The 26220-nt window shown below is 41.3% G+C and overlaps 1 protein-coding gene across 1 annotated transcript in view; it reads right to left on the bottom strand.

Moving 5' to 3' along the window:
- The window catches only part of LOC121578386 (guanine nucleotide-binding protein G(i) subunit alpha-2), a 201988-nt gene that overhangs the window by 32333 nt on the left and 143435 nt on the right, over window positions 1–26220 (bottom strand). Inside the window, exon 4 of the mRNA XM_041892743.2 lies at window positions 6825–6985. Coding sequence (XP_041748677.1) covers window positions 6825–6985 — 161 coding nt within the window. The remainder of the gene's footprint in view (window positions 1–6824; window positions 6986–26220) is intronic.

Raw genomic sequence — 26220 nt, 5'->3', positions numbered from 1 at the left:
GACATATATTATTGGTTATTTATAGAATCTTATGGAAGTCAGGCTAATAAAATATGTAATCCTAAAATCAGTTATAGTAAAATGTTAATGTGATGGAATTGACATTCCAAGTTTGGCCCCTTTTGTAGAATAAGATATTTCTGCAGGTTATAAAAGTATTGATTAAGTGTGTTTGGAAAATAGTGTGTGAATATGGAAATATGTATTAATCTGAAGGTTGGATAATAAAAGATAGAAATGGGTATGATAAGATGATTGAGATTTGGATAATAAGCTTTGATATAATGTTATCTTGTGGTTCCGTACATCAATGCCCATCATAGTATATCACGGAGTGATATTGAGAGTGGGATGTAGTTTAGAGAGTAGCGACAAGTCTATATTTTCTGGGAGACTTTAATGGGGTTTCCGGAAGGTTAGAGAACCATTGAGGATCCCATGACAGGTAGGTCAGTGTCCGGGAAACAAACGTTTTTTGTTTGTTTTTTGGTTCCGCTGGGAGTATGTTTGAAGAAGCTGATTTGTGTCGATTGAGAATCGTTAAAAAACACGAAGGGATTGGTTGATGTGAGTACCTAAGGATTTCTAACGTTCTATATGGATTATGTGAGTATATGAAAATATGATGAATTTTATGTGTGTAATCAATTATTAGAGACTTGATAAAGTAATAATTGGAATAATATTCATATGCTAACTTGCGCACCTAAAATGTAGACGTACGTGAGGGGTGGGAAATAATACATAGATAATTTGATGAATATAAGATTAAGCATTATATGACTGTCTACAAACTAGGGGTAATAGTCTTACAAAATGATTGGCGTATGTCCACTTTTTGGAAAACATAGGAAATTGACTTAACCTGATTATGTAACTATTAAGGGATTTTCTCCGTCCGGGTACAACATGTAAGAAAAAACGGCCCATAAGGTTTGGAAATTAACAATGTAACTTATAATATAGTACAAAGCCAATTTAGTGTTTCAATCAAACTAATTATCATTAAGGAGCTAATGTAATTGGGAAATGAGAAGGTCGAATTGAATGGTTTGGGTAGACTGGAATGACAATAATGTTTGCTAACAAGGTGAATGCAAATATGCTATTGGTTATTGGTGGTTTATGGATAAGCTTTACCAATGCCATGTTTTACTCCGCGGGTGAATGAGAGTTGTGAAGGCTGAGCTATATCGGGATGTAAAGGATGCAGGGGGTAATTTGAAGCAGAGATCTGAATAGTTGAATTGGAAACGTTCTTTGACAATTTTTTATTATTATTATACGATTCTATAGTTTGCGTAACACCAGTTATGCAGACAGTTACTGAATTCTAAAACGTTAATCTGTTTCCGTTACGTGGAACAGGGGGTTGCAGGTAGTTTTGATTATTACGCTGACGGGGCAGCACCAACTTTCTGAAGGTTCTAGATTTGGTGATAAACAGTTTTATATTTTTGATAAATCAATGCAACAGGTTGCGATGATTAGATTAGCGTCAATGGGTTCTAGTTTTATATTAGAAGGTGTCTAGTCAACTTAATGAAACATTGGTATTATCTGATGTGTTTTGAGTAGGATTCTTTCTTCCAGGATTGATATGTTAAGGAACAAGGACTATTCAACCCCAAAATCATCTCCATTTGATCCCATATCAAATTATTATGGTATCGTTACTGGATCAATGTCCAACGACATAGTTAATATCTGTTTCGCCTTACATTGTTCCTGTCACCTCTCTAAATGTCATATTTTATTTAGTCGCCAATATAATCATTACTTCGCATAAAGAATCAGTGATATTTTATCCCAGGCATCTATTATCAAAGTTGTTTGAGACGTTGTCTCCTACGGAGAATTACATAAAATGAAGTCTAAAGGGTAATAAAGTAGGGATGCTCATTGCTAACTCAGAGAACCTTAGGTGGTTTTCATCTTATGAGAGATTTTAGGTCATCTTATTCTGGAGTAGTCACAAGTAATGTTATTGAGGGTTTTCTGAGTTAAAAGAAACAGTGATGTAGCCTGGTCATGGCCATTTTTTGGGGGGGTTTTATTTTATTTTTATTTTAAATATGGTTTGCAAATAACCACACACAATAAACTCGTTATGTATGTTTGGTAGTGGTGTTAAAGCATGTTTGACTCACTGAGTGGACTATTTCATTTTGTTTTGGGGGTTTTCATGGATTAGAAATGATATGTATTAAAGGGGCACACACATGTCATTTTTTGAAGTTGTATTTTCTGAGTGAGTTTTAATAAAAAATGTGATTTATTTTTAAAATAACTGTACTAAGGACTGATTGAACACTTGGGATACTACAGGTATGAAATGTTTTCACTGTTGTTAAATGATTAGTCTACTATAGAGTGAAACACTTATTTGAAGGATTTGAATGACCTCTCACCTCTGTCCTGACTTTCTAGTGTGATTTGATCACCCACACTCGAAAACCGAGAGACATAGAATGATGAATTTAAAGTCATTAATTATACCGAGTTGAGGGTCATTGGTAATACTGACAATTGTGAAGAAGTTTATAGTTCATAGCCATATATATGATTCGGAACATAACAATGACAGAGAGAGAGAGCGCTAGCCCTGAATGAGGGACACCTGTCGCTAGTCAATTTTATTATTCCTTGAATTAACTTATGGCATACAATTAAGTGAAGATATTATCAAAGGTTGTCGTTTTAATTTCATTTATTATTTTGGTTTAACAGGCAATGTTGTTGTTTTGTTTTTTGAACGCATGAATCACTTCCTAATCTCAAGGCTACTCCTGACTGAAGAGAAGACATGGTACAGTAGCATACGGTGCCTCACCTAACAATATTCTTAAGACTTTCTTCCCAAGGCTTCTCTGCCCAACCTAGCAGGATAATCTGAGTGTTGTCTGCGCCCTGGAGACTGGCGGTGAAGGATTATAGAAGTAAGAGCTGGACAGACCCTAGGTGGAGAGGTCAGTACTAGTTGTTGCTGGCTACCTCAATGGAGGGGAAAGTAGCAGAGAGAGATACCTGCATCCATGTGTCCCACTGTAGGAGTGTTCCAAACCCAGAGAAGGAAGATGGCACCGCCACTGCGGAGCATTGTTTTATTTTGTGTCTGTGTTTGTGTGTCTTTGCAGCAGTGACTTTGAGCTTCCCTATTGGTACGCTGCCAGAAGGACACACTCCACAAAAAGATGTTGATAAATTGAGAATGATTCTGCCTGAGCCCGAGACCCTAGTGACGGAAGAAGGTCCAGAGATAAAAGGACCATACATCGTCACCCAGGCTACACTAACGGCTGTACGGATAGAGGGAAGATTGACCTGGTATCATCTAAACCACTGCACCAGAGTACCATGAGGAAACCGACGACCTAGAGATGAGATGGGAGACGATGGCAATGGGAATGCTACTGGCAATGGGAATGCAATGGGAATGCTACTTGCTCTGGCTGATTCCCTCAGCGGAGGGACAGACCTCCAAGAACATCCAAGATCTTCCAAAATTTCAAGAATCACCTGACTTCCACACCATCCATTTCTCTGTCTGTGGAGGGTTTCCCTAACAGAAATTGAGATCTAACTTGCTGATCCTGTGACTCTGAGGTGAAGTCGACAGGGTGATAAGGGGAGTACAATTAATGCCTGTGCCATTAAACCCCTACAACTCATCCAGAATGCCGCAGCCCGTCTGGTGTTCAACCTTCCCAAGTTCTCTCACGTCACCCCGCTCCTCCGGACACTCCACTGGCTTCCAGTTGAAGCTCGCATCTGCTACAAGACCATGGTGCTTGCCTACGGAGCTGTGAGGGGAACGGCATCTCCGTACCTTCAGGCTCTGATCAGTCCCTACACCCAAACGAGGGCATTGCATTCATCCACCTCTGGCCTGCTGGCCCCCCTACCTCTGCGGAAGCACAGTTCCCACTCAGCCCAGTCAAAACTGTTCGCTGCTCTGGCACCCCAATGGTGGAACAAGCTCCCTCACGACGCCAGGACAGCGAAGTCACTCACCACCTTCCGGAGACACTTGAAACCCCACCTCTTTAAGGAATACCTGGGATAGGATAAAGTAATCCTTCATCCTCCGGGGAATGAAGGGGTTGGTCAACTGGGCCCGTAATTGATTTGGACTGATCTAAAATTATTATTTGGGGCATCAGGTTGATTGAGGAGGACTACACACTGCTAAATTTATAGTAATTGGGATTAAGAATGCATTGTGATAATGATCTGTAGTTATTCTCATGATGAGGAAGGTAATACTAGAATTCTGGATTGTTATACTGTATGTAATATAAGTGTACATTCTGAGAGTGGTGATATGTGCTAATTTGAGGGTTTTTAACTTCGATTGATAAGACCCATATGAATCACTAAGCATTGTTATTCTAAATTTGGGTTGGATAATTAATTTGAATATTTTTCAGTAGACTATAGTTACATATATTCAGACTCAGTGAACTATAAGATCAACATAGTTAATCAATGAACACGGAGATAGGGTTACATCTATGTTGATATGCAAGAACTGAATTGGTTCCTATCATGGGGTTCAGTATGTGTGACATAGGAATGTTTATGCTATTTTCATCTGATCTGACCTTGGGTTGAATTCCTCAATCCTAACTAATCCAAGGCTGTCCTGATTTATCAGTGAATGAAGGAGTGTTATCCTTTGCCTCTATCCTAAGGCATATTAGTGGAACGGAGTCAGGGTTGAACAGAGTTCAGACTAAACATGGTACCTACTAATAGTCCAGCAATAGGGTCTTAAATGGCACTCATTAGACAATATGCAATTTATAATCGCATTACATGGGATGCTTTTACAGCAGCTAAAGGGATAGTGTATGCGATTGTAGGGGAAGATGCATATTGTACATACCATCAGATGAGGAAGGTTTTGGGAATTTAACTAAAGCTATGGAAAATATTAGAGAAATACAGGATGGGATTAGTGATTACAGCGGTATCAGTCAGTATGAATGCAAGGAGGGAGAGTGCAAATTCTTCATCTATATCATGTTATTCAAGTGTCCATTGATAATGTTGATTGAGTTATATGAGGAATTTACTCCAATCCTATGTAGAGCTATGGGAGAATATTTTATTTTGGGAATCACATTTTATGTGAATTGTTTGGTTTAAGTAAATGTTATATCTGTGGAATTTTACTTACAACAGAAAAATTAAGAAAATGGGGGATTGATATGACATATTTTACACAGGATTTGTTGATGTGTTTGATATTTTGTGTGTTACATAGGATTTTGAGGATGAGGACATTCCATTTATTTATGTCACTGGTGGGTGCCAGAAGGTATGCTTGCCAAGGAAGACTGGGGGGCCACTGATGTTACTTTTAGAATGAGTATGTGATGGAATGTCCTGACTAGGGTGCAAGATGATACCATATAGGGTGATACTATTGTAGTTGGGAGTTTATTCTAATAATGGTTGGCAACTGTTGGGTAGAATTAGCTTGCCAAGCAGTATATAAACTGAGAGATTTTGTATGCCTATCATTCAAATAGTGAGATGCAACCCACGTGTATCTTGCTATGTTGAATCCGGTGGGGAGTCCAAATGACAATAGGCCACTCACGTGCAGCTTGTCACGTTGAATCCGGTACCATATATTAAATACATGTATCAACTCTCCATCTAAGTGTCAAATATCTTCTTGCATCCTGAATTACTTGATACCAGAGAAACTCATCATAACAGCCCGCCATAGCTCAGCCCTTTTATGGGCACAGACGGAGGCACTGTTGTCACAGTACTGTATGCTAGCCGACGTCCAACATGCGACTTATCAGTCTTGCCAAGCCAGTAGCCAGCTACCTGGCATTATCCCCCGCGGGCTAGAACTAGCCAAGCCTGATGCCAGCACAGAGCTAGACGAAGAAAACCGAGTGGCGTCTTCCTTCAGTCTAGAGAATCTCTCTGACCGCTGCACAGTCCATTTAGAATAAACAAATGACTGAACACTATGCTAAATGAGATAGCTACACAAACAATTCCTCCAGGAATCACCAGTGGCAGTACGCTAGCTAACTCGCCTTGATCAGTCAGCTAACCTGGCTAGCACGCTATACAGCGCTGTTTAGCTAGCCTGATCCCGTCCACATAAGACCCGATCATCGACCAAGTCTGGGAAGAGGTAAGCGGTGCTTGACCGAGGCAGGGCACAGGCGGCAGAGAGTGCCCACCGACCTAGCCGACCTCTCCCTTCAAGTCGCCTCCCTTAGCCAGCGACAGAGCGCACAGCAACCGGGTTGAGCTAGGGCAGCTGTCGCATTCCTCAGCCCAGGCAGACAAGACACTTGATCAACCAAAGCCCCAATTCAAACTCACGAAACCAGTTACTAAGCTTTAACACACAATGTCCAGAAGGATGAGCATGCCCTCCTTAAGTGGGATAGTTAAGTTGGAGCAAAGCCTGATATATTTCGTGTTTATTTTAAAGAATGCGTGAAATTGTTCTGCTAAGCTCAAGGTGAAGAGCATTGAAGGAATGAGTTCTTTGGCCTTGTCAGGCGTGATTCTAACGTTCTTCAGTAGAGAACGCTAGCGCGCAAACTCCCCATAGCTGTGTCGTACCGAGTTGACCGACTGAAAGGGAACCACAGAGAGTATTATATCCTCATGTAGGGGTGTTGTCTAAAGTTCTAAAGCGTCTTTTACTGTATTACTAACCATAGCCTAAATAAGATGGCCCTCCCACACTGCTCTCTGCTGCTACAGCAAAACAAACAAACAAACAAACAAACCAACATACAAAAACACACGCAAACAGCCCACACACTATGCCTACTCACTATGCCGCTGAGTCATTGAGCTGGTATTCTCGGGAACGTGTGAAGCAGCTCTGCACCCCGCTGTCGGACCACAGGCGGCGGATCACTTTGGACAGGTCATCGGGCAGGATGCCCTGCTCCTCAGCAGCAGCCGACAGGGAAAAGAGCTGGCGGGCGTCATCCTGCAGGGGCGGGAGGGGACAGGAGAGGGCCATTATGGCCAGGGCTAGGATGCTGCAGGTCAGACATACCACAGGACTACAGAACAGTCATTGCCACAGACATCACAGAGAGTGAGGGCTTATGTTTAAATCTCAGGAGGGAGGGAGAACCCACATTATCAACAAGCAAACACATCTGCACTGATGAGGCAAGATCTCATCATAAATAGTTAATGGGTCTCTCTAGCCACAAGAGACAATGATTGAGTGACTCAGATTAAGCTAATAAATATTGGTTTGTTTTGACAGGTGGCCAATGGCCCAAGGTCAATGGTGCCACAGTTTAAATACATAGCTTTATATATTGTTATGACATCACCGGGGACCTGTCATAACCGGAAGCCAGGCAATCTCCACTGTGTGGATGGCTAATATGGGAGATATATTGGTGTCTGTGGACAAGGTGTCTGGCTGATAAATAATGCAGTGTTGTAATAAAGTGTGACAGTGGTGCAGCCAGTGGCAGGCAGGGGAAAGATAGATTTCCTCTGGGTGTTTCTCCCACTACTATCTGTACCGTAAATAGACAGGAATGAATGGGATGATGGTGATGATGACACAACAGAAGTCAGTCGCCAATGTGAAGACAAGGGGCTAGCAAGTCAGTAAGCTCTGTGCACACCCAGCTACTGTAGAATCCCTACCTAATCAGGCATCCATCTCTCTACAGTGAGATGAACACCTGTCTAGGTTCAGAGAGCCAGCCATCTCCTTTTTCTATTGTATTAAGTATGTATGTATTCTGTGTTATTATTCAGTTAGCTAGTAAATAAATAATTAAGCCAATTTGTGTAGTGCTGAATCATAAGTAAGGCAGTCAGTTTTGTTTAGAAGTAATAAAAACATAAATCTAGGCTATGTTGAATGGGCGCAGATGGCGATGGCTTTCTTACTGCTGCCAAGAGTTGTGCGCATCTGTGCGTGACGTTAGTGTGTCGTGTACTGGAAAAGGGTCTATACATAGAGAGTGAACAGTACCCAGACGAGATGAGACAACTTTTTCTGAGCTAGGCGAAATCATGCATCACCGTCATTAACATATATCCAAGTAAATGCCAATAGAAAAAAAGCTCAACAAAGAAAAATGCAGCTATAGTGTACTGTCATTCCAGGTTCAATGTTTGACTTGACTGAATTAGCTGAAGTTGGCTAGCTAGCTAGTAAGTGAGAAGAATGTTATTGAGCCTGCATAGCAACCATTTTGTTTAGAACGGTTGACCACTCCTTTTGCATAGCAACTATGCAAAAATAATTAACAACCAGATTTTTGTCCGGCTATGTCTTCTGGTGGAAGAATGAAATTTAACCAAATGGGGTTTTCAATGGGGCTTTCAAGCTTTTTTTTCTAATGTGGATTTCAAGCTTCTGAATCTGGCAGGTCATATTGAGATTGACTTTATAATTTAAAGGTAGACTCAGCGAGATAACGTTGCCATGAGCAGCACCTCAGATATTGGGCGTGTTTGAGTGGTAAGGCTAAAGCAACCGACTGTAGACGAAAGTCGAGGAGTGAAGTCGGGGTAGGTGCATCTGTGACAGCCGAAAGTCGGACACTATTGTGGTTTTCCAACAGCAAGGCTCAGATCAACTTGGCAGTGGTGCCATTGTTTATAAAATGTTTTCTTTATAATGTCAAAATAAAAAACATATCTAACCGATATCACACATTCACAAACTGAAATCATAATATAATATTATGTGTGTACATTGTACAATCAATTAGTGAGGGAGAGCCTCAAATATTACATTTATTGGTACCTGTATATATCCACTGTATACACAAATTGTGGCAAATTGGTTCCTGTTTCAGTCATCTCTTTGGTCACATTCGTGTGGGTCAAACAAAAACACCCTAATGATTGGTTGACAATAGAGCCTCCCACAATGCATGCAATGCCTGCAGAGGAAGTTGGTGAAGAGCAACTGCAGAAACTTGCAGTCGACTGCAGTCAAAACCGTTGATCAAATTATTTTTGTAAAGTTCATGCAGTTGACATGTAGGCGCAAGTCAGACATTTTTTATCCCCAGAATGAAACACACTTTGAAAGGCAGTGACCAACGATGGTCACCGACTTGACAAAAGTGATCTGCTCTAACACGGCCATTGAGATGAGCACAATGAAAGACTTTGTTCTCACACAGTCACACAGAGTATCTGCTCAGGTGCACCGGTGCGCTTCACGCTGCCACAACAAGTTAAGCCTCACACTTCAACGGTCCTGGTTGTTGCGGAAATTGGCCCACAACTACTGTTTACTTCTCGCATCTACGTCATCTCGCTGAGTCTACCTTTAAACCTAACCTAACCTAACCTACTGTATGACCTGACCCACAGTGGCAAGAAGTGACATCCCAAAAAACACCAAAACTATACAACACATATATGACTCCTACCCTCCCACACATACTTTATGTCCCTAACACTAAAACTAAAACTGAAACTAAATAATATAAAAACAAAATAAAAATGTTTTGATAAAACTGAAACTAAGTAAAACTAGTAAAGTGGATCTGAAAACGAACTGAAACTAAACTGAATTTCAAATAAAAATCTTAAAACTAATAGGAATAAAAACTCATATAAAAACACAAAACTACAGTATAATAGTCTTGGAGTGCAGTTCACAGATTATTTTTCTCTTGTATTTTGGGTATCTTTCTCTGACATGAAATGTCAAAGCAAATGAAATGACACAGCATATGGAGGCACGATTTCCTCTCCTCTGCATCCTTCCTGGGTGCTGGGCTTAGGATGACTCACTGAGCCAATTCTGGGCACCAGTATGTGTGTGTGTGTGTGCACAAGTGTGTGTGTCTATGCACTGTTCTCTGTGTGTTCTTGTGCATCACTGTCTATGCGTACATGTTGTCTGTTGTCTGAATGTACTGTATGAGAGCATGTTTGTGGCAGCCGGTGCACTAATTGCCTGCATAGGAGGCAAAGTATCATTAGGTCCAGCGACACACTGTATGAAGGATGGTCTGAAAACACAGAGGAGTGTACCCATCCATCCTCCCTTAATTACCAAGGCAGCCTCTCTCCTCATCCCTGTTAGACCCTCAGGCCATGTGAAGACTAGAGTACAGTTATAAAGCACACCCATGCATCCTGCAGCTACAGTCTCAAGTGAAGCCCTCTAATATATACGGTCATACACTTCCTACAAATGTGTTTGCCCTCTTTGAGAAACACACTGACAGTTTGTTCACAGGCTGAGCCCTCTTCATGGTAGCACTGGAATGGATTTGCTCTTACTGCTGACTCATTGAGTGTGACAGATGAGACCAGCGAAGCTGTGTGTGTGTGTGTGTGTGTATGTGTGTATGTGTGTGTGTGTGTGCCTGCGTGTGTGTGTGCCTGCATATGTGTGTGTGTGTGTGTGTGTGTGTGTGTGTGTGTGTGTGTGTGCGTGTGTGTGCGCATGTGTCTGTAAATAAGAAGAAAGACTTGAAGATGGGTTGGGAATGAAGCCTTCCTTATCAGCCTGAGGTGATATGCTATCATAGTCATCGTTTGATGTTGATGAACAGCAAATGCCCCAAGTCTCCAGATAAATTATATGAAGTAAAAAAAGGTAGAAACCATTTAGGTAAAACTGAAGCAAATCACTTCTATCCAGCTTTGTCTGGGCTGAATGATGCATTTGCAGGTGGCAGCAACAGGGTCGTTCCACGAAATGAGTGCCTTTTGCATTCCTTTGATATTTTAAGTAGCAATTGTGCACTAATATTTAATTAAAAAGGCCTGTTATAGTAAATGAAGTGCCCTTTAATATAGACCACATGGAAAACTATATATACACTACATGGTCAAAAATATGTGGACACCTGCTTGTCGAACATCTCATTTCAAAATCATGGGCATTAATAAGGAGTTGGTCCCCCATTTGCTGCTTTAACAGCGTCCACTCTTCTGGGAAGGCTTTCCACTAGATTTTGGAAAATTGCTGCGGGGACTTGTTTCCATTCAGCGTCAAGAGCATTAGTGAGGTCGGGCACTGATGTTGGGCAATTAGGCCTGGCTCGCAGTCGGCGTTCCAATTCATCCCAAAGGTGTTCGATGGGGTTGAGGTCAGGGCTCAGTGCAGGCCAGTCAAGTTCTTCCACACCGATCTCGACAAACCATTTCTGTATGGACCTCACTTTGTGCACTGTCATGCTGAAACAGGAAAGGGCCTTCCCCAAACTTTTGCCACAAAGTTGGAAGCACAGAATCGTCTAGAATGCCATTGTATGCTGTAGCGTTAAGAATTCCCTTCACTGGAACTAAGGGGCCTAGTCTGAACCATTAAAAAACAGCCCCATACTATTATTCCTCCTCCACTAAACTTTACAGTTGGCGCTATGCATTGGGGCAGGTAGTGTTCTCCTGGCATCCGCCAAACACAGATTTGTCAGTCGGACTGCCAGATGGTGAAGAGCGATTCCACTGCTCCAGAGTCCAATGGCGGCGAGCTTTACGCCACGTCAGCCGACGCTTGGCATTGCGCATGGTGATCTTAGGCTTGTGTGTGGCTGCTCGGCCATGGAAAACCATTTCATGAAGCTCCCGATGACGTTGCTTCCAGAAGCAGTTTGGAACTCGGTAGTGAGTGTTGCATCCGAGGACAGGCAATTTCTACACGCTTCAGCACTCGGCGGTCCTGTTCCGTGAGCTTGTGTGGCTTGTGTGGCCTTGTTGGAAAGGTGGCACCCTATGACGGTGCCACGTTGAAATTCACTGAGCAATTCAAAATGGTCTATTTTCAATGTTTGTCTATGGAGATTGCATGGCTGTGTGCTCAATTTTATACACCTGTAAGCAACGGGTGTGGCTGAAATAGCCAAATGCACTAATTTGAAGGGGTGGCCACAAAATTCAGCATTCTGACATGTCCCTCTGTGCATCCTCTGTGCCTTCTAAGAAGATTTTACCCCACTTAATCCCAACATGTATCCATGTTTTCACCATCATTGTAAAGCCCTAGTTATTTTGTTGCTTTAACAAAGTCATTTCTGAAGATTATTCTGTATTTAATGTGATTAGTGATTCATTTGAAAATCACAACCTGTCCCTCATTTTAAGGTCAACCCTGTTACGCGAACTGAACACTAGTTTTAATATGGTGAAACTATTCCTTTTTAGATATTTTTTTCAAAAAAACATCAACATCTTAATAATCAAATCAATCAATCAGCGTAAAAGCAGGTGAACTGGTTCTACTCTTATTGGAAATGTTCTGGTGTTTTGTGGTGGAAGACTGAGCGGGTCGAGCATAACACGTCAACCCTGTTACCCACAGGCTAGAAATGTTTTAACAAATATTTTTTTGGGGGCACAAAACAAGCTTCCGTTCCTGTTACAAGGGGATTCATGGATGATTTAAGATGAAGTCATCAACCCTGTTACAGTCAACCCTGTTACTTTATCACTTAATAGGCATTATAATATATTTTTTAATTTAACCTCTTAAGATGGGAAAACATGTTATTTATTTAGCTTAACAGAATGTTAAAATTACATGAAATAAAAATGTTTTTTTCACCAAGTTACACTATTCAAAAGGTGCCTAATTGGTGGAACAACCCAGCAGCAGCGTTATTTTTTGAGACAGGGAATTCAATTTGAGGTGCACAGTGCCTACACTGTGGAAATTGCCTGCTAAAGAAATCTGCTCGTGAAATGTGTCCTGCCAGCAGCTATAAATAAACCCCTTCCAATAAACAGTTCAATCCGAGCGCCTTCTTTTCATTTTTCAGCACACTTCATGTTTCTTCATTATCAAGCCTGCATGGCCCTCATCGAGGCAGGAAAACCCACTCACAGCCTCAAACTCCTCTCTCTCAATCACTCTCTAAACCTCCTCACTCTCTCTCTATCTCCCTGAGCACTGTGTGTGTGTGTGTGTGTGTGTGTGTGTGTGTGTGTGTGTGTGTGTGTGTGTTTGTTGTCCATTGTTATTACAATTCTAAATAATAAAAATACAAAGTCAACCAAAGCAAAGTTGGTAGAATGTTGGCATCTAGAATGTTTGGTTGATCAGAGCAACAGTGTTGATTTGAAACCCATTAGAATACAGTTACATTTTAGAATATGATGATATCACAATTGAAAAGAGCAAGTTTACTTAACCTCTCAAGGATCAGACCCTTCTTTTCAATTTCCGCCTAAAATGACCTGAAGCCAGGATATGCATATTCTTGGTACATTTTGAAAAGAAACACTGTAAAGTTTGTGGAAATGTGAAATTAATGTAGAAGGACATAACACAATATATCTGGTAAAAGATAAAACAAACAAAAAAACATATGTTTTCTAATTATATTTTTGTTGCATCATCTTTGACATGAAAAAGAAAAGCCATACATTCAGATAGGAAGCTGAATGGAATTTGGATGTTGTCTACAAGAGGGAAACAGTGTATGTGCAAAGTTTCAGACTGATACCTTCAAGAATGAGGGAGCTACATAACATATAGTATGAAGTCACCCAGGAGTCCCTCGAGTTTGCCCAAATGTACCCAAGTGGCCGAATTGGTAAATTGATACATTTTCAAGCACATAACTATAGAGAACATACACTCCCAGGAATGTCATACATGATGGATCATTAGCTTCCCTACATAAAAGGTACTAACAGGAGATGTGACGAGAATGTTGATTCAATGCCTCCCAACACAGAAGTGAACTATTTAAGATAAGGGCCAAGTTAGCAGCCAACACTGATCTAATGTCATAAGTGAACACACCACAAACCACACACAAAGTGATTTTTATTTTATTTTAAATATATATATGTACAGCTCTGGAAAAAATTAAGAGACCACTGCAAATATTTCTTAAATCAGCATCTCTACATGTATGACAGCCATTCCATTCCAGTGTCTGCTGAATTCCAACACAGGCACAGTCTAAACTATATTCACTAAGTCCTCATCTACTGGTTCTGTGACACTTCCCGGTCGATTTCTGCTATAATCCCGTCCAAATCTGTATATTTGGACTTTGATTTAGCTTGTCCAGTATTTGTAGCCATATTGTACTTTCAAAATTTGCAGAAAACGTTGTTTATTAAATCGAGCTGTGCGTAACGTTTTGCGCCACTTCCTTGTTTAGATTTCCAATGGACACTAAACCGTGTTGTGCGCGTGCTGAATACACAGGCTTTTCCTCAGAAAAAGGACCATCTCATTCTCCTGTAAATGCCAGCTCTGGCATTCTAGCTAGCTTTGTTTCAAAACGATAGGTGGTCATTGGACCAAGATACAGTCAATCAAGTGAACACCGCCCGCCTCATTGGTGCGTAATCATGTCAGTTCTTGGTGGGCTCAAATAGATTTTGTGTAGCCTATACCTCATGCAAAATTATGAAAAAAACGTTATGTTGCCTTCTTGAGTATCTGAGGATCGCAGAAAATCAGAACTTGACAGGGTGAAACAAGGTGTAGCATTTATATTATATCAAAATGTTTTGTTGCAAGTTGAATAGGTCGGAATTCAGGCAAAACTCTGTATACAACATTAATCATGTTATATAACAATTTATTTTATTAAACAAAACAACTCTACATTTTATCTCTGGGACCCTCAGGATGACAAATCAGAGCAAGATTACTGAATGTAAGTACATTATTTACTTTGAATGTATCAAACCAGTTGCCTTGATAAAAGTGTTTTGTTGTTATGCACTATCTACAAACAATAGCACGGTCTTTCCCCCTTTAATAGCTACTGTAAATTGGACACTGCAGTTAGATTAACAATAATTTAAGCTTTCTGCACATATAAGACATGTATATGTCTGTGAAAATTTGCTTTTGTTTACAACGTCATTGTAGTCACTTCATCCATATCGAGCAACAACTGTCCCGATTTCGGGACACCCATCCAGTAGAGGTTAAGTAAAGTCGAGGGCCGGCAAACCATGCCAATATATCCTCCAAACACCGGCTTCGACGGCATTAACACTTTTATACAACGTGTTACCAACATATTCAAATAATGTGTGAGTCTCAGGTGCCAGACTTATTATGGACAGAGCACTCCATCTACAGTGGACTGATCGACAGTGCCAGCCCAGTTATAATACATGTTGATCCCAGAAAGTTTATCTCTTCCCTTCTGAATTGGACGATGTATTTTATAAATGTTAATCTTAAAATAATATACATTTAATAAGTGTGAAGCTGAAAGTGAATATCCAACAGAAATTGGTAATACATATTAAGAGTAACATTGTTAGGGTATACTAAAATGAAAACAATGCCTTCCCATAAGGAGAAAGTTATCATGTTTGTTATGTTTTGTTTTTAAACCTTACAATAGGGGTAAAAGCAGAACATTTTTTGAGAGTGATCCGTGTGTATTAGCAGTAGTGATTGGGAGGGTCTTGAGAGTCCTAGTTGAAGGAAACAGATATGGAGACTAGTGAAAGTAACATAGTGAATGGTAATATTATTGGTTTTCAGATAGCACTCTAAAAATGCAATAACTTTCAATACAAAGTCACATGACGAACAGAGGGCCTTGGGACATTATATTAGAGGCTGCCATCTGGTGTTTGGGTTAGAGATAAGCTTCCTGTGGACAAATAGATAACCACCAGTGAAAATAAGTGCTACTCACTGAACTCAAAAAGGCAGTAAGGGACATAGTGGGACATTTGGGACAGAGGTATGAATAATTGAATAAGATACATTTTTGACAATTTCCTATTATTACTCAATTCTATAGTTTGGGTAACACTAGTGATTTAAGTATGAAGGTAATGTCATCTAAAACAATAATCTGTTTCCATTATGTGGAACTGTGTCAAAAATGGAAGTAGATCCAAGTAAATGTTTTTAGTACCGAATATTGAGCTGATAAGCCAGCACCAACTTTTTGAAGGACCTAGCAGATTTGTTAAACAACAGGTTTCATATTTTTACTAGTTGATGTAACAGGGACAGTCAGTACAGGACATATGTCAATGCAACAGGTCAAAATGATAAGATTACAAGAAAGGGGCTCTGGAATTGTTTACTTTAGAAAGTGCGTATTCCACTTAACGGGACACTGTATCATCTGATGTGTCTGAAGTATGATTCTGTATACGCATGGTTTTATCAAGACTTCCTGCCCAAGATGCAGTAAACTCGATTAAGATTAAGAATTTTTAGGACTGACTAAGTTTACCAATGATTCTGTATCTCTCCCTTTGAAAGGCTTCCTGAGGCAGGTGCCTTAGTTATTGAGACTGTGTACTATACAGTTTAAAGGTACCCGGATCCGGATGTTAAGGGAGCTCCTAAATGTTAAGGGAGCTCCCCATTTTGTTTGTTTCTACCCTACGTTTTACCACACACGCCAGCACCCACACACAACCCACTTGTTATGAATATTTGTGAGTGGTTTTAATACTGTGTTTGATTTATTGTGTGGGGTCTTTTTATTTTGGTTTTAGTGGGTTTTTCACGGGTTAGAAAGGATGCACCTTAAAGGGCACACAAATGAAATTTTCTGAAGTATCTATTGTCCGAGTTTTGGTTCCACACATGTAAATTCTCTTGATAAGAAATGTACTGAAAAACCCAATGTACCTGGTACACAAAATGTTTGGAATGTTTGAAATGAGTCTGAGTTACAGGGAAAGAAATGGGAAATAAACACTCTGTGACCTCTGTCCTGACTTTCTGGTGAGGCCTGATCACCCTCACTAGAAAGGCTAGAGACATTGGGTGAGATTTAAATGTAATATGTAAACACTGATAATTAGGAAGAAGTATATAATTTATCAATAGTCCTATGTGTGATTCGGCCCACGAGTGGTGTTGTTGTTTTTTTGGGACGCATGAATCACAATGTGAGTCATGTGTCAAAAGGGAAGAAGAGTGTATTGTTGTTGTTGTTTTGTGTGTATTGTTGTTGTTTTGTTTTTGTCTTGCTTCAATACAAATCTCACCAGATTGGGTCTGCTGGATGGTTGGGATTTCTCCCTAAGGATTAGCCCTCTAACTCCCTGACCCTGTAACTCTGCGGTGAGATCGCCAAGATGATAGGGGAGTATAAGCCAATTTGCAAAAATGGTTTCAACTGTGTGTTGTTATTCTCTTTGACATTTGTCTTAGACATTTGCATTAAGAATATTGGTAGTAGTAATAATTTGTCATACAGTAATTAGTTTGTCCAGATTTCCTGAATCAGAAATGCCCTAAACTAAACTGTTGTTCTGGTCTGTCCTCTCTCGAGGTTATGGCGAAGGTGACCACAGATGGTATCTAGCTGCACGGAAGGAATAATTCGACCAAGAACAGTGTGAGCCTCACCCCCTCTAACTGGCTGAAGTAATGGCGACAATGGCGTTCACTATGGTCCTTCACCACTTCTACCTGAAACCTGAGTCTGAGCCAGCAACCTGTTCACAGCATCCAGTTGAAGCTATCAACTGCCTTTTCTCTCATACCTTTTCTCTGAGGAGTGCGACATGAGTCCACGTGGAGTGAGCATGGAGAGAGATCCCGTCCAAACTTCTCTCATGCTGCTGGTGAACTGGTAGGTAAATGGACAAGACATAATGGACCGTAAAGGACAGTGGCGGCTCAGGTGAGAGATTCGTCTGCTTGGGAAAATCTGATTATTCCCCAGATATTGAAATCGGGACATTATCAAGGGCCATCCACTTTGAACATGTGCCACTGGGAGGATGAACTGAAACACTATCTGAAGAAGAAAATGAAGAAACATCAGAAGAATGAGTGCCGGGAGGGAGGGGGGTGGTCAACCGTGCCCGTAATTGATGTAGGCTTATCCAAAATTGTTTAGTCGGGGTATCAGATTGATTGTGGAGGTCTGCACACTGTGAAATGTATAGTAATTTGACAGAGATACCAATCTATCATTAACATGCCACTTGCAACAAAAGCAACAGCTGAAATGTCATTGCCAGAATCAATAAATGAAATAGTGTAATGAAGCATATGTGTAACTGTATGAAGTGAAGGTCTTAAGTTACAACATTCTACTGCAATGGTTTTATAGTTAACAATCTGAGTCTACAGGTCCCTTGTGTGTATTTTAGATTGTACAACCCAGAGTGAAGGGTTTGAAAGGATGAAGTGTCTGGTTTTATGTGTTGATTTCACTTACTTTAATAGAATAACCTCCTTTTGATAGAAGCTATAATGTAATGCTTACCTAAAAAATTTACAATAATTATCACAGACTGATAAGAGGAGGGAATGTGAAGGAACATTTTATTCTTGTGCTTTTCTGATAACCAATTCGACTGGGTTCATGCAAGTGACTAATTGATTGTGCATGGGAGGAATCCTCACTATCAGTATAAGCAATTTGCCAGTACGCCCAGAACATTGCTTTGAGAACCGAAAGGGGTGTCTCAGTTTCAAGGTCTCAGCTTGGAGAGAAGAAGCCTCGTGAGGTATTGGTCGGTCACATGCATGAACCAAACGTTAATGATGAATTAATTATGAATAATTAATAATGTAAATCATGGAAATATAACTTTTCTGTGTTAGCAGTATATAAGAGAATTAACGGGACTGCCCTGACGGAGCTCCCGACCGACGTGTACTATGGTGCATTAAGTTTGTTGGAACCTCTCCAGCTTGCTGATAATAAAGAATGGTTCATTTAACATTGACTTCAGATGTCCATGGTGGTAATTTCCATGACAATTGATTGGCATATTTTCATAAAAACGTTACTTTGATGAATTTATTCATACTATTTCATCCTTCCATGAGATAAAGGTTGCTACCCAAGCTGGCTGGTCGTTCATTCTATCAGTTCGGTTGCCAGAGACGCGACCCAGTTGTTAAGTCTTTTTGTTCTGTATCTATGGACGCGACCCAGTCGTTTGTTCTTAATGTTCCATTGCCATACTGGCTGGCAACGTTCTTATCCCTTGCTTGCTAGCTAGCCAACTAAGGCTAACCTTTCAGGCATGTCAAACAGTGCAGCCAGAATAACAGTAAAATAGCTGCATTTGCGTTTGTTTAAACTGTTTTCTAGTGACATTTATTTGGATAATTCCATAACAATGAGCTAATGATGCGCAATTTCGCCTGGCATAGAAAATGTGCTCTCTCGTCAGGACACTGTTGTTCAGCGGAACTAGCCAACAACACAGCTTACACAATCACTTCAAACTGAAGCTGGAAAGACTGCAAACTAGCTGCATTTCGTTTATTTTTACCTGTTTTCTATTGAAAAATTATGCCAGCTGATTTATGATTTAGACTGGCTGAGAAAAGCTGTCTGTCTGCCTGTCTGTCTCATCCCGACTCACAACACGTTCATTACTATGGGACAGCAGGAGATCGAATTTCAATATTGAAACAATGTTGCAAATGTCGGAGAGACAGAGAGCAAGGTTTATACACATTTCTGCTGTTGAAAAACAAATGCTAGTCTAAAAGAAATGGAAGATAATGTCTAGATGCTTTTTATAGTGGAGATCAAGTTTATATATTGCCTGGCTGGGCTGATGAGACAGTGGATTGCGCAGTCAGATGGAACAGAGTAAAAAGGCATTTCAACGTCATAGCTTTAGCCAGTGGTAACTTGTGGAATAGACACCGGCTGGAATGCGATTTTAAACATTCAGCATTCAGGATTAGTCACACCAGTTGTATACTTAAGCAATAAGGTACAAGAGGCAGTGCTGTATCATGAATACAGTCACAGGTAAATGCCGTTGTTCGGCCCGACCAATAGCATTTACTTGGATATGTCCATGATAATGACGTTGATGTGCGATTTTGCCTGGCTCAGAAAAAATTGTCTCATCTCGTCTGGACACCTTTCACTCTCTATGTATTGTACAGAGATTGAAATTAAAAAGTGAAACATTGTTTCCGAGTTCAGACAGGCATACAGCTTATACTAACCCCCGCTCTACCAAACTAAATGCTAGGTTGGAAGCAAGGTAAGATAATGTGCAAGTTGAGATAAATTCAAGAGATGATTCAGACAGCAACATGAACATGATATTCTTATGGAGGCGCAGTGATAATTTTCAGATGGAACTGTTAGCATGCATAGTGTGCCGATGACTGCCAATACAGCCCAGCTTGGACCGCTGCTTGTCCAATCAGCATCCAGGATCCAAACAACCAGTTTAATAATAGAATGTAGAATGTTAGACTGTTTGGTTGACAGGCACTGTTGATAAGCAATATTGATTTGGAACTCAGTTTTGGTGACAACAACCCCAAGACAAGACTAGACGTGTGACTTGCTTCTACTATCCAATATTATAAATTTTTCAACAATGAGCTTCAATAACCAGCAATTCAACCAGTCCGTACCATGGACATCAATGGTGAGAATTAAATAGTACCAGGAAGCGCTTACCAGGATTTGTGTATTTCTCAACATCCATGCAAGTGCACTATCGTTTGAAAGTTTGGGGTCAATAGAAATGTCCTTGTTTTTGAAAGAAAAGCAATTTTTTTGTCCATAAAATAACATCAAATTGATCAGAAATACAGTGTAGACATTGTTAATGTTGTAAATGGCTATTGTAGCTAGAAGCGGCTGATTTTTAATGGAATACAGAGGCCCATTATCAGAGGCCATTTATCAGAACCATCTGTCCTGTGTTCCAATGGCACGTTGTGTTTGCTAATCCAAGTTTATCATTTTAAAAGGCTAATTGATCATTAGAAAACCATTTTGCAATTATGTTAGCACAGCTGAAAACATTTGTGCTGATTAAAGAGGCAATAAAACTGGCCTTCTTGAGACTAGTTGAGTATCTGGAGCATCAGCAATTGTGGGATCGATTACAGGCTCAAAATGGCCAGAAACAAATAACTTTCTTCTGAAACTCGTCAGTCTATTCTTGTTCTGAGAAATGAAGGCTATTCCATGTGAGAAATTTCCAAGAAACTGAAGATCTCGTACAACGCTGTGTACTATTCCCTTCACAGAACAGCGCAAATTGGCTCTAACCACAATAGAAATAGGAGTGGGAGGCCCCAGTGCACAACTGAGGAAGAGGGCAAATACATTTGTGTCTGAGAAACAGGCGCCTCACAGGTCCTCAACTGGCAGCTTCATTAAATAGTACCCGCAAAACACCAGTCTCAATGTCAACAGTGAAGAGGCGACTCCGTGATGCTGACCTTCTAGGCAGAGTTGCAAAGAAAAACCCATATCTCAGACTGGTCAATAAAAAGAAAAGATTAAGATGGGCAGTCTGAGGTAGTCAAGGTAATTTAGGTAATATGTACATGTGGGTAGAGGTAAAGTGACTATGCATAGATAATAAACAGAGAGTAGCAGCAGCGTAAAAAGAGGGGGTGGGGGTGGGACAATGCAAATAGTCCAGGTAGCCATTTGATTAGCTGTTCAAGAGTCTTATGGCTTGGGGGTAGAAGCTGTTAAGAAGCCTTTTGGACCTAGACTTGGTGCTCTGGTACCGCATGCTGTGCGGTAGCAGAGAGAACAGTCCATGACTAGGGTGGCTGGAGTCTTTGGCAATTTTTAGGGCCTTCCTCTGACACCGCCTGTTATAGAGGTCCTGGATGGCAGGAAGCTTGGCCCCAGTGATGTACTGGGCCATACACACTACCCTCTGCAGTGCCTTGCGGTCGGATGCCAAGCAGTTGCCATACCAGGTGGTGATGCAACCAATCAGGATGCTCTCGATGGTGCAGCTGTATAACATTTTGAGGATCTGAGGACCCATGCCAAAAAAGTTCAGTCTCCTGAGGGTGAATAGGCTTTGTCGTGCCCTCTTCATGACTATCTTGGTGTGTTTGGACCATGATAGTTTGTTGGTGATGTGGACACCAAGGAACTTGAAGCTCTCAACCTGCTCCACTACAGCCCCATCGATGAGAATGGGGGCGTGCTCATTCCTCCTTTTCCTGTAGTCCACAGTCATCTCCTTTGTCTTGGTCACGTTGAGGGAGAGGTTGTTATCCTGGCACCACAGTTGCAGATGGAGGTGTTTAGTCCCAGGGTCCTTAGCTTAGTGATGAGCTTTGAGGGCACTATGGTGTTGAACGCTGAGCAATCGAGATTGCATCATCTGTGAATATGTTGGGGTGGTATGCAAATTGGAGTGGGTCTAGGGTTTCTGGGATAATGGTGTTGATGTGAGCCATTACCAGCCTTTCAAAGTGCAACCTGATGCCAGATAACCGTTCTGAGATCCCTACTCCAGAATTTACACAACATCATACTCACTTGAAGTCTGTGGCTGCCAAGATCCCCAGCCTTGACCCGACTGCAGAGATTCTCCTCCTCCTCAGGAGAGATATCCAAGTGCATAAGGTACGAGAGCAGTGCAACAGCCCCCCCGACACTCCCTATGCTCAGAGGTTGGACCTAGGATGGGTTATAGTAGGTGATGTCTGCCTAGGAGGTGCCCAAAACAATAAATGTCAGTAAATACCTTCAAGGCAAACATTTTAGAGAATGGACGTGCAAGTTATCTGAGTCCATGCCACAGCAAGATTCAAGTAAAAGAGAAACTCTCCCACCACAGTCAAAACCAAGCCTCTTGCTCACAGATCCCCCCACAAAAACCAATTCTGTCTAACAGCGAGGGAAACATGGGAAAGTCCATGCTCAGCAAAACAGAAGATGATGACAAACTTGCACCTACTACAGAGGACCAAATGTTCCTGCAGTTAATGGACAAGGAGTTCCACAAAGATGATTACAATAGCTGGACCGCCCCCCTTCCCTTCCGCACTCCACATCAACGTATTCCCAATAACAGAGAGCAAGCCTACAGTTGTCTTATACCGCTCTCTCGCACACTCAAATGCCCAGAGATGAAGGATCACTTCGTGGACTTCATGCAAAAAATATTTGACAACGAACATGTAGAAATGGCACCCCCTCTGGAGCAAGGAGAGGAGTGCTGATACCTACCCTTCTTTGGGGTTTACCACCCACAGAAACCAGGAAAGATCAGAGTGATGTTTGACTCTAGTGCTCAGAACCACGGTGTGTCCCTAAACAATGTACTCCTGTCAGGGCTAGACATGAACAACAACCTTCTTGGGGTCCTCATTCATTTCAGAAAGGAACCAGTGACAGTGACAGCCGACATCCACCAGATGTTCCACTGCTTCATGGTCCAGGAAAGAAACATTACAACTTCCTAAGTTTTCTCTGGTACAAGGACAACAAACTTGAGAATGAAATAGTGGAGTACAGAATGAGAGTTCACATCTCTGGAAACTGTACATCTCCAGCTGTAGCCACCTACGGACTGAGACGAGCCGCCTTTGTTGGGGAAACAGAATACGGAGCAGTGGCAAAGGTTTACATCGACAGAAACTTCTATGTCGACGATGGGCTAAGGTCAATTACCACTGAAGAAGAGGCCATTGATCTGCTGAAAAACACCCCAAAACTGTTAGCTCTGTTACCACAGAAGCCTGTGACTGGGATGCTCCTCTCTCTTAAGGAAAACACAAGAAATGGAGTGAATGGAGGGATGCCCTCAAATAACTACAAGATGTCAAGATTCATAGGACACACAAAGCAATCTCTCCTAACAGTGCAGTGAACAAAGAGAGATACATGTGTTTTGTGACGCCTCTACAGTAGCTATCGCAGCTGAAGCCTACCTTTGAGTTACTGATTGAGATGGCAATGTAGATGTTGGATTTCTACTTGGGAAAGCAAGGCTCGCTCCACATCCAGAAATCACCATTCCCAGTCTAGAACTCTGTACTGCAGTGTTAGCGGTAGAGATGACTGAGATGAATGAGGTCCTTGTAGGTGAAATGGACATTGAATTCAATGCTGTCAACTTATATGTGTATGTTACCAAAGTGGTACTTGGTTACATACACAACGAATCCAGAAGGTTTTATGTCTATGTTCACATGAGAGTGCAGCGAATCAGAAGGTCTTCAAGACCAGAACAATGGAACTACATTCCTACTGACCAAAACCCAGCTGATCACGGTTCAAGATCAGTCACTGCAGGTAAACTGACATAAACAACATGGCTGTCAGGTCCAAGCTTCTTGCACAACCAAGAAAAAGTGCAGCCTGAACCCAGCACCTCGTTTGAACTACTAAGCCAAGAAACTGACATTGAAAACTGTTCCCCAGTCACCACCTGTGTAACACGTGTGGACAACAGTGAGCTAGATACTGCACGTTTCAAAAGGTTTTCTACCTGGAAGTCTCTTACTCAAGCAATAGCAAGGCTTGTGCACATCTCCCACTCTTTCAGTAAGGCATCAAAAGAAAACGGTTGTAAAGGATTGCACATCTGTAACAAACTTCTGTCACAGAAAGAACTCATCTGCACTGTTCAGTGAGAGTCATATGCAAATGAACTCAAATGCACCTCAGAGAAAAGAGAAATCCACAAACAAAGCCCTCTCTGGTCCCTCTCCCCCTTCACAGATGAGGCAGGCCTACTCAGAGTAGGCGTTCGCCTGAAACATTCAGGATTGGTAAACAGTGAGACAAACCCTCTCATTATTCCTGGGCATAGTCACATTGCCACTCTGCTCATTCACCACTACCACGAGCAGGTGCATCACCAAGGGTGACACTTCACAGAGGGAGCCGTGAGAGCAGTATGGCTATGGATCATAGGAGGAAAACGATGCATCAGTAGCCTCATTCACAACTGTGTGACATTTTGCAAGCTTCGAGGAAAAATGGAAACACAAAAGATGGCAGACTTGCCATTGGATCGTCTGAGTACCAACCCCCCCTTCTCTTATGCAGGATTAGATGTGTTTGGACCCTTTTCAATCACCACATGTCGCACCAGAGGTGGACAAGCAAACAGTAAGTGGTGGGCAGTACTGTTTACATGTTTCAGCACAAGAGCTATTTACATTGAGGTTATAGAATCTATGGGCACTTCAAGTTTCATAAATGCACTAAGGAGTTTTTTTGCAATTCGAGGACTAGCAAAGCAAATACACTCGGCTGGGGAACCAACTTTGTTGGTGCTTGCAAAGAGCTCAAGATTGACTCAAACAATGGCAATGACAAGAAAATAGATAGGTATCTGAGTGGACAAGGTTGTATGTGGATCTTCAACCCCCACACTCATCTCACGTGGGAGGCAGTTGGGAAAGCATGATAGGAGTCATAAGGCAGATTCTTGAATCTATGATGTAACAAGTAGGGCCCACACAACTGACACATGCAGTACTAACCACCTTCATGGAAGAGGTTACTGCCATAGTCAACTCGAGACCTCTAGTGCCCGTATCCTCAGACCCTGATTCTGACACCAGCAATGCTCCTGACTAAAAAAACTGAAGTACATCTTGCACCCCTTGGTGAATTCGGTGTCAATGACCTCTACAAATGACAGTGGAGGCAAGTTCAAAGCCAATACCTTATGGTGTTGTTGGAAAAGAGACCTTGTTAACTTGCAAAGCCGCTGGAAATGGCCATGTGAGAGACCGAACCTAAAAGAAGGGTACATCGTCTTGCTCAAAGACAGTCAAGTAAAGAGGAATAAATGGCCCATTAATGGCTCATTGCAAAAAAACGTTTCAAGCAGTGATGGGAAAGTCAGAAAGGTCGAAGTGAAATTTGCAAGAAATGGTTAATGCATGGTATTCTTAAAGATGCACTATGCAGAAATTGCTCTGCCATTTCCTGGTTGTTAAAATTCTAATAGTTCGCCTAATTTCAGTTTATGTGGCAAAACAAGCAGTTATTGTGTAGAGAATCATTGTACCATCTAAACCGCTGTGAAATATATTTCACCACTTCTTAGACTTGCTTTCAACGGGAATGAAAGATCTATAACTCACATTTCTATGTGAATTTGGTCGGGTCACCCAAAAAGTTACATATTGTTGCTTTTAGGCCTGTCTCAGAAACATGTACTCCTGCAAAAATATAAAAATACTTTAAAGCAATTGTACACATTGTGTCTTATTCAAGGACCCAATGTTTTTATTTGTAAATAGAACTTCACTGCTATCTAGAATGTAAAGAGATTCCTTGCTAACAGGCAGCCTTGGGGCATGTGGTTACTATGACGATGGACATAAACAAACAGCTCTGCCAAACAGAGATCACTACATTGTCAAACAGCAATTTGTTAATAATAACAACGTTAGATATTATGCAATGAGAGAAATGTTTGTTTAAAGGTTGTGGCATTATTTTTACATTTATGAGCTACAAGGTTAGCTAGCTACTGTTATATGGTTCTGCTTTCTAGCCTGGCTACTGTTATGGAACGTCTGTATTTATT

Source organism: Coregonus clupeaformis, chromosome 12, assembly GCF_020615455.1.
Source record: "Coregonus clupeaformis isolate EN_2021a chromosome 12, ASM2061545v1, whole genome shotgun sequence".
Classification (NCBI taxonomy): Eukaryota; Metazoa; Chordata; class Actinopteri; order Salmoniformes; family Salmonidae; genus Coregonus; species Coregonus clupeaformis.
The sequence above is the reverse complement of the archived record's forward strand: the minus strand, read 5'-3'. Positions and strand labels throughout refer to the sequence as shown.